Raw genomic sequence first — 9,026 nt, 5'->3', positions numbered from 1 at the left:
GGCTGGGTGGGGGCACGGCCGTGCCCGGCTGCCCCACGGCACCCGCTGCCCAGGCAGGCACTGCCCGAGGGACGGACGCTGCCGGCGGGACAGACGCGGGGCTGGCAGGGCGCTGCCCTTGGCCCTGAGCTGCCCCTCACCGGTGTTTCTTGCGGATGCCGATGAGGTCCTGGTGGACGACGCTGAAGCTGGGCCGCTTGCGGGGGTCGTACTCCCAGCACCGCCGCATCAGCCGGTACACCTCCTCCGGGCACTGCTCGGGGGGGTCCAGCCGCACACCTGGGGGACAGCAGGGATTTGGGGTGACGTGGCAGCCTGGGCCATCGGCCCCTCGCCCCCCCACAGCCCTGTCCTGCCCATGGACACAGCTCCGTGGCGGAGCCACTGTGGCCCTTGAGAGAGGGGCTCCGGCCGTGGCCCTCACCCTGCTCCACCGCCTCCCGTGTCTGCTGGTTGCTGAGGTTGGCATAGGGGACAGCGCCCAGGCTGAAGGCTTCCCACAGCAGGATCCCAAAGCTCCAGACATCACTCTCAGAGCTGTATCGGCCTGGGGACATGAGGTGGGACAGATGCTGGTGGCTGGGGACACCACAACACCGCTGCCCCGGCTGTGCCCGCGCTGATGAGGGATGGGGTGCCCTGGGTCTCCCCAGGACCAGGTGTGTGGGAGCAGGATGTGTGCCCTGGACTCCTGGCTCCCAACTGTGCTGCAGGGCTGCCGTGCCATGGCCCCATCCCATACCGTAATTGAGTGCTTCTGGGGCAGTCCACTTGACAGGGATCTGCTTCATCCCTCCTGTGGAGGCATAGATGCCATCCTCCTCCTCCCGTGACATCCCGAAGTCACTAATCTTCAGGGTGTTCTTCTCCGTCACCAGACAGTTGCGGGCAGCCAGGTCCCTGGGATGGCCCCGAGCCGTCAGCTGCGCACCCAGCTGTCCCTCGGGGGCTCCGCTTGGCTGGGGCCGGGGGGCAGCGAGGGCTCCGGGGCTCACCCTGCCCTGCCCAGCACCCGGCCCCCCCACTGGAGCCCACCTGTGGATGCAGTGCTTGCTCTCCAGGTACTCCATGCCAGCAGCAGCGTTCTCTGTCATCTTGATCAGCTCCTTCACTCGCAGGTGGGAGCCCTCGCTGCGCAGGAAGCTCAGGAAGTCCCCCCCTGTGCCCAGGATTGTGGAGCTGGTGGGTGGCTGCCCTGGCACACCACAGCAATCTGGCACATGCTGGGTCGTGGGACAGAGCTGCTCACCCTGCACCAGCTCCATGACGATGTAAATGGGCTGCTTCTGGGTGCAAACACCGATGAGCCGGACGATGTTCGGGTGGTTGTACTGCTTCAGGATCCTGGGGGGACAAGGAAAGGCACTGTGAGTGCACAGGGCCTGGCTGCCCCAGGAAAAGGCCCCCTCCATGCCCAGCAGGCCCAGGGACACAGCCCTTGGCACAAGGATGCTGCAGTCCCAGCAGGGTTTGAACAGCCCCAAGTCCCGAGGATGGACAGACAGCCCAGGGCAAGCATGATGGCCGCACAGACCTGGCTTCCTGCAGGAACTTGGCCTTCAGTTCAGGTGGGAGGGTTTCCCGGCAGGATTTCACAGCCACAGGGGTGTTGTCAGCACGCAGACGGCCGCTGAACACCTCCCCGAAGTTACCCTGCCAAGAGACATGGGTGCACCGGCCCAGCTTGCTGCAGCATGGCCCGAGGCAACCCCTGCCCACCCCCAGACCCCCTGGGACAGACCTGCCCTCCCACAGACTGTGCAGGCAGGGACCAGAGCACCCCGACTCACCCGGCCAATGCGCTCCCCCAGCAGCACATCCTCATGGTTGAGCACCCATTTGTCCTGCAGGGAGCGAACACCGAAGGCAATGAGCCATCCCCCAACCTGCCCCAGGCCCACATCCTCCCCTGACCCTGCAGCTCCCTCTCAGGCAGCCCTGGAAGAGGATCCTCAGCCCTTAGCCCCTTCCCAGGCTGGATCACCATGTCTGGCTGGAGATGCATGCCTGGGGCTCCCAGCCCAGCTGCAGGCAGGAGAAGGGGCTGGGCAGGGCTGCCCCGTGCACTGGGGACTTGTCTCCCTCCTCACTGCCCGTCGTCACCTTGGGCACAGCCCTGGCCAGGATGATCCCGCTCTTCCGGGTGATGGGCTGCTGGCTCTGCAGGAGGTGCTCGATGAGCAGCGGGATGGTGGGGAAGCTATCGCCCTCCAGCCAGTACATGTTCTGTGGGGAGGGGAGGCGCAGGGCTGTTCCTTCACGCACCCACGGCTGTGCTCACCAGGGCTGTGCATGTGTGGGTGCGTACATGGGACACACACACTGGGCAGGGCAAGCACATGCGAGTGGGAGTTCACAGGTGCAAGGCAGTGCTCACACCCCGCGCTCCACGCTCGGACCGTGCGAGGAGGGGTGTGCGCAACTCATACACACACACGTCCCGTGCACTCACCCAGAACCTCCCCCTGCCCACACAGGGCCACCCCGGCCATCTTCCCTTGCCTGTGGCCACTCACATCAGCAGCTTGGATGATGAAGTGCCGGGGCTGCCCGTCCCACAGCACACTGAGCACATACTCCTGCTTTCCCTGGCTCTCTCGCACCAGGAAATCCCCGCTGCAGGTCAGCAGCTCCTGCACCTCCACTCGCGGGATGGCCCCGTGGTACCAGACCTGCTGGCACAGTGGCTTCTGCACCTCTGGGATGAGGGGCACAGGGGGCGGCAGCTGGATGGAGACAACAGGAGTGAGCCCAGCCATGCTCCCATGGCCATGCCAGAGGCGAGGACAGGTGCCAGGGCAGCAGGCAGCGGGGAGCATGGGCTGGAGCACGGAGGAGAGGGCGAGGGGTGCTGGGTGGGAGGGCAGGGTGGCCATAGGGACCCACCGAGTACTTGGGGCTGAAGATGCCCGAGATGTGGTTCTTGAGGGTCTCCAGCGCTGTGGCCCCACTCCGCTCCTGCTCCTGGGGGGAGGCGTGAGCTGTGTGCTGGATGGGGGTGGTGACCCGAGCCCGGTGTGCCCTGTCCTCATGGTTCCAGGGGCATGACTCACCACGGAGGACACCGACTGCCGATCCTCCTGCAGAGGCAGGGCGGGCAGGGGCTTCCCAGCGCCCAGCTGCTCCAGCTTCCCAGCCAGCAGGTCCCGCTGCGCCTGCAGCTTGGCCTGGGTGCAGAGGCAGCCCTCGAGCTGCTGCTGCACCTCCTGCAGCCCCTGCCGCTTGCCCAGCAAGTGCACCCTGGGGACAGGACAGGGTGGTCAGCCCCCAGCCTTCCCTGGCCCCTTGCCCCTTGCCTGCTACACCTCACCGCTCCCGGGGGCTCCGGCCCTGCTCCTCGCCCCTGATCTCTGCCTGCAGCTCCCGCACATGCTGCTCCTTCTTGCTCACAGTTTCCGTGGTGGCCGCCAGCTCCTCCTCGACCGACGTCAGGCTGTGAGAGATGCAGGTGCTGGCCAGTGCTGAGCCATGATGCCAGCAGCGACAGCCCCTGCCCGCGGCCCAACCCCACTCACGAGTGCTGGACACTCTCAATGGTCAGCTCGTTCAGCTGCAGCTCCCCTGGTGCCAGACCCTCTGTCTCCTCCAGCAAGCTCTCGTCGAAGGACACAGCCGGTGGCACCTCAGAACCATACCTGTGGACACCCACTGTGGCTCTGCCTCCCACCTACACCATGCTGGCCACTGGCAAGGCTGAGCCCAGCGGAGCGGCCGCATCCACATGCAGCCGTTACCTGTGGCTCTGGCCAAAGCTGCTGTACTCGGTGGCCGGGTCGATGGCCTGGATAGCACTGGCGATTTCCTGGTGCACAGCCAGCATGTCCTCCTGCACCAGGCTGCTGATGCTATAGTACTCCCCGAGGATCTCCTTCCTGCAGGGACGTGGGTGCTGGGGGCTGCCAGGCTCCTGTGCCCCCCCAATCCAGGGTCCTGTGGCCAGAAACCACCACCCCTGCCCCGGGCTGGCCAGTCGCCTTGTCCCACTGCCTCACGCCCTCAGTCCCTGCATCTTGTGGGACATTACCGTGGGAGCTGCGGTGCGAGGGGTAGGGAACGGGGCAGGGAAGGTGCACATGGCTGGTAAGGATCTGGTGGGAGGAGGGAGTACCGACGGTTCTCAGGGGCTGCAGAGTGCCTGGGGACAGGCAGTGGAGCCAGCAGTGGGGTGCGGGACAGGCAGGGCTCTTACAGGACAAGGACCATCTCCTGCTGCAGGCTGAGGAGGGACTGGTGGAGGCTGGGCAGCAGACGCTGGTAGTGGTGGTGGTGGTGGAGCGCAGCCGCCTGCACGGCCAGCACGTACTGGTTGTGCAGGGCATAGAGCTTCCAGAGGCTGCGCACGTACTTCTCCTTCGCCTTGTCCCGCTCCTTGTCTGAGGGGGAAAACACCTGCAGCCGCCGCACTGCCAGTCCCAGAGCTGCAGCACATCCCCTTGAGCAGCTGGTGAGGGGCTGGGGCAGCGCCTGGGGAGGCTCCAGGGAAGGCAGAGGGATTGGGGTTGTCACACTCCTCCCTGTGCACAGGGACCCACAGCACGATGTCCCAAGGCTGTAACGCCCAGGAGATTTGCCTGGCTGCCCATGGGCCAGGCTGGACTCTCCCTGCCCCTGGCGTGGGGCACAGGGTGCTTCAGCCATCCCTGACCCCAGAGGGGACACAGCAGGATGGGGACGGGGTGGGAGCTGGGCTGGCAGGTACCTTTGATGGCGTCCTGGTACTTGCGCTTGGCCTGGGCACTGTCGCGGGCCAGGCTGCGGTACTGAGCCTTCAGCTTCTCCATCTCCTGCTGCGTGGTCTGGGGAGGGAGACGGTGTCAAGGGAGTGGAGCCGTATCGGGCCCCCCACTCCCTAGCCCCCCCCGGACCCACGTACCCGGGTGTACTCCTGGCTGAGCTGCTGCCACCGCTCGCTGAAGGCCTTGCGGAGCTGCTGCTTGTCGCGGATCAGCAGGCTCAGCTTGGCCAGTGGCCCCGCCGCCAGCTCCTCTGCATGCCGCTGCAGGATCTGGCTCAGTGTCTCCGTCTGGCTCGCCAGCGCCCACCAGGACTGCGGAGACAGGGTGCTGGGGACAGGGCCGGGACGGCCGCTCTCCATCACCGCGCTGCACCAGGCTCTGCGGGCTGCGCTCCCACCCCAGGGTGTCCCTACCTCTGCCATCTGACCACCGTGGTCACCAGTGTGGGGCTGCCCGGGGCCCTCCTGCTTCTCCAGCTGGGAGAACATGTGGTGCAGCATCCCCGCATACTGCCGGTCGCTCTTGGCACGCTGTGCCATCCACTTCTTCATCAGCTCCAGGAGACGCAGCTCATTGTCCTGCAGCCGCAGCAGCGCGCTGTGCCCCTGTGGGCACCACAGCTCCGGCCCGAAGCCCATGGCACTGTCGTTCTGGGTAGGAGGAGGCTGCAGAGTGGCAGGAGAGCCTGAGCATGGTGGCTGCCTCACGCCCTGCACCGCCCTAGTTGGTGACTGGGGCCCTTTGCATCGCACTCCCTCTCACCCCACTGCCTCGCCATGAGCCAGCAGCGGGATCCAGGGTCCTCTCTGCCCCCCACAATCTGCCTTGCAAAGCGCATTCAAAGCAGGCGGGAAGGCTGAAAGCAGGGAGGAGGAAGTTTGGGGTCAGAAAGAGCAGCGTCACCTCTGCTGTGCATGCAGGGCTGCTCCCTGAGAGCAGCACCGCCCTGACCCCCACCCTGGCCAGGGCAGCAGCCCCACACGGTCTGGCAGCCTCGGCCCCATCCTGACTGTTGGCATTGTCACCCTGGTGCCCATGGGCAGGGCAGTTCCACTGCAGAGCACTGGTGGGAAGCTGGCAAGAGGGGGACAGGGTGCTGAGCCCCGGAGGAAGGTGCTGAGCCTGGACATGTCCCAGCACCCAGGACTCCGTCATGGCCGTTGGGAGACAAACTGGTCCAGCTGTGGTTCTGGAGTGCCCTGTCCCGCGGCAAGGGCACAGCAGGAGGGTGAGGGGCATGTCCCTGTGCAGGGCAGGACGTCCCTGGAAGAGCCCTCGACTCCGCAAAGGCCCAGAGCTGAGACACCCCCAGCCCCACAAAGGGGTCCCCAGTCCCTGCCAGCGCCCCGCTGGAGCACGACCCCTCCAACCTGTGTATGCCGCGAGGTCCCCACCGTGGGGCTGGTGCTGGCGCTGGTGTCCTCTCGGGGCCGAGGCCGGAGCAGTCTGGACCTGGCGTAGCTCCGGCTCCTGGGGAGGAACAGGAAACCCGGTGCTGACCATACAGCCATTGCGAGATTTCCTGTGCTTCCTCCCCTCCCTGCCAGTCCCCGCACCCGGGGCTGACACTGGCACATGGCTCTGCCGTAGCTGGGCAGCCCCCAGCCCCTGCTTCCCCGCGAGGCTGTGGGAGCTGGGGGGTACCCGTGGGCATCCCCAGGGCTCTGTGCAGCCCCGCTGAACGGGGTCCATCCCATCACCACCCCAGAGCCTGGCCCTTGTGGCTGTGAAAGGCCACAGGACAGAGCAGCCACTGCACAGGCACCCATGGAGCCATGGCCCAGCCTTGGGGACAGCCGTGCCCACACGGCAGGGTCCCCCGCTCCCTGCACCCTTCAAAGTGCTTCATTCGGTGCCGTGGTGCGACCACTCAGCCCTGGCAGCTGCATCACAGGGGTGGCCACTGCCGCCTCTGCCCAGCACTGCCACACACGTGCCTGTCACCAGCGCAGCCTGGCTCAGCCCTGCTCAGCTCCAGGGTGGTTTGTGCTGCATCCCCAATCCTGCGTCTGGCAGGGAGGCCCCGGGCCCAAAGGGGCATCACGTTCATCTGCACCACACAGCCAAGCTGATTCCGCTTTTAGGGAAAGTTGGGGGAAAAAACATGTCAGATGGGAGTTTTGTGACTCGCCTTCCATGGCTGAGCAATGCCAGAGGGGTCACACCAAGGAGCAGCCCAGTGGCGCGGTGCAGCACAGCCAGGGGCTGCCATGGTGCCCTGGGCACAGACCCCAGACAGCACCCCAACTGTGCTGTGACACAAATCCCCACCCGGAGTCACACGGCCCCCCTAGGCAAGAGGAGCCTGATTAGTGCCCCATTTGCCACCTGTCCAGGTGAGCAATTTAAGAGCTGTCATGTGCTGCCAGTATCCCAGTCACCCACCAGCTGTTCACCCTGTAACTGGCCCCATTCCCGAGGGGTCCTGCCTGCCCATCCCCACTGAGCCCTGCCTGCCATGGCGGGCTCTGCTTTCCCTGTGCCCCATTCAGCTGCCCCGAGCTCTCCACACTGGTGATGCTCCCTGGCACCACCAGTGCCCAGCTTCCTGGAAACAGGGATTTTCACGGCATGTTTGAGGGTGAGAGCAGCTCTGCCAGCCCCAGCACTGCAGCTGCCCTGACCTGCAGCCAATGCCAACCTGCCTCCAGCCCCTCCACTCTGTTCCCAGAGCCAGCCCAGGAATAGTTTGACTTTCTGCCTGAGCTGCAGGTCCCACCAGCTGCATCCACATGCCCCACTGGCTCCAGGGACACTTGGAGCATTGTCACAAGCTTAGCGAGTGTTTTGCAAGCCAGGCCGAGGGGCTGCCTGTCCCCAACCCCAGCATCCTTCCAGCATCCCCGGGCACCCCTCAGGCAGCACAGGTCCCCTCCCCGCCTGCACCAGGGACACTGGGCACCTCAGGTGGGAGCATCCAAGTCTGGGGGCTGGGGGGCCGCCCTCCCTGAGGTGCCAGTGCTCTGCTGCAAGGCTCCAGGTGCAGAGGCTGCAGCAGCTCGCCTTCCCTAGAAGCCCCGAGCGCTGCCTGCAGCAGGAAGGTTGCTGTGGGTCACACCACAGCTCACCCAATTTCACATCCTCCATCCGCCCTCCCGCAGCCTGCAGAGCCCAGAGGGGCTGCAGTCTCTGCCTGAGCCCCTGCTGCAGCACCCGAGGTCCACAGCCCACCCTGCTGTCCCCAGCCTGTGAACTGCCCTCCCGGCTGAGGGACAGCAGGGACCTGCTCCTGCCCTGGCCTCGTGAGAAAAGTGCGAGTGGGCTGAGAAGCTCTGCTGTTGGCTGCATGCCCCAGGGAACTCGCTCCTGACCACAGGAAGACACAGCAGCTGGCAGGCGCAGCAAGGCTGAGAGGAGCTGCCTCTGCAAGTGAGTGCAGCCCCAACAGACCCTCCTGGGGGGCCAGGACCCAGTGGGGGGCTCGGTGGGGCTGGGGTGGGCTCTGCCTGGGGCTCAGCCATGGCAGGAGCAGGTCCCAGGTCCAGCCTGGCCTTCCCCACCCCAGGGCTGTCCCGTGGGCATCGTGCTCTGGCTGGAGGGTGGTGCCGAGGGTGGGGGGCTGCAGCCTGTGAGCTCAGCAGGTCCCCAGGCTGCGGTGGAGGGGCTGAGCTCATGCGCTGTGGGAAAGGGCTGCGAGTTCCCCAGGCTTTTGGCCCTCCCCTCCATCCACCGCAGCCGGTTCCCGAATTAGCTCCCCTCTCTGCGGGTTCCTGATAAGCAGCTGCTTCCCATAGCTCAGGTGAGGGGGCCGGTCCCTGCGGGGTGCTGGGTCCCCACCGTGTACCCAAACAGCAGCCCCTGCCCAGCACTGGCTCCTGTGCACAGCCTGGGCAGGGCAGCCCCTGGCTCTGGGGGGACCCTTTGCCTTTTGGGGAGCCTCCATGTCCTGGCTGGAGGCTGCAGGGGGTCGGGCACTGCAGGGTCCTGAAGCCACACCATGCTGGGCAGGCAGCAGCCGGGGCTCCCTGCCTGCAGCACCCCAGCGAGGGGCCCCTGCCCTGGCCACAGGCAGGGCCTGAAGAGCAGATCAGGGTGCCCCATGGGCCCAGCGCAGGGTGACGGCCCCCAGCCTGGCACCCACAACGTGGCCGCGTCACACAGAGCACAGGCAGCAGGGCTGGTTTGCATAGTTCTGAACATTTAATAACTCAGTCTCTCTAGCGTTATATCCACATCCATTAAATTAAAAACAGGCTCAGGAGGCAGCTCCCGGCTGATTAAATTACAAGAAAAAATTACTGTGCACCAAAAAGTTATTATAGAAAAATAGTCCTGTGGCCCCCGGCCGGT

The 9,026-nt window shown here is 65.6% G+C and overlaps 2 protein-coding genes across 2 annotated transcripts in view; both read right to left on the bottom strand.

Moving 5' to 3' along the window:
• The window catches only part of FURIN (furin, paired basic amino acid cleaving enzyme), a 33,309-nt gene that overhangs the window by 9,622 nt on the left and 14,661 nt on the right, over positions 1-9,026 (bottom strand). The gene's annotated exons all lie outside the window — the stretch shown is intronic.
• FES (FES proto-oncogene, tyrosine kinase) lies at positions 7-6,201 on the bottom strand. Its single transcript, XM_026856139.1, has 19 exons — positions 6,107-6,201; positions 5,150-5,401; positions 4,874-5,047; positions 4,700-4,796; positions 4,190-4,373; positions 3,735-3,872; positions 3,516-3,635; positions 3,311-3,433; positions 3,054-3,240; positions 2,887-2,964; positions 2,517-2,726; positions 2,104-2,226; positions 1,791-1,844; positions 1,535-1,653; positions 1,250-1,344; positions 1,036-1,159; positions 743-900; positions 425-547; positions 7-279 (listed from the first exon to the last, which is right to left on the bottom strand). Exons 2-19 carry the CDS (start codon positions 5,372-5,374, stop codon positions 137-139), a joined length of 2,475 nt encoding a protein of 824 aa, XP_026711940.1. The 5' UTR covers positions 5,375-5,401; positions 6,107-6,201; the 3' UTR covers positions 7-136.

This window comes from Athene cunicularia, assembly GCF_003259725.1.
Source record: "Athene cunicularia isolate RWA chromosome 10 unlocalized genomic scaffold, athCun1 chr10_part1, whole genome shotgun sequence".
NCBI lineage: Eukaryota > Metazoa > Chordata > Aves > Strigiformes > Strigidae > Athene > Athene cunicularia.
The sequence above is the reverse complement of the archived record's forward strand: the minus strand, read 5'-3'. Positions and strand labels throughout refer to the sequence as shown.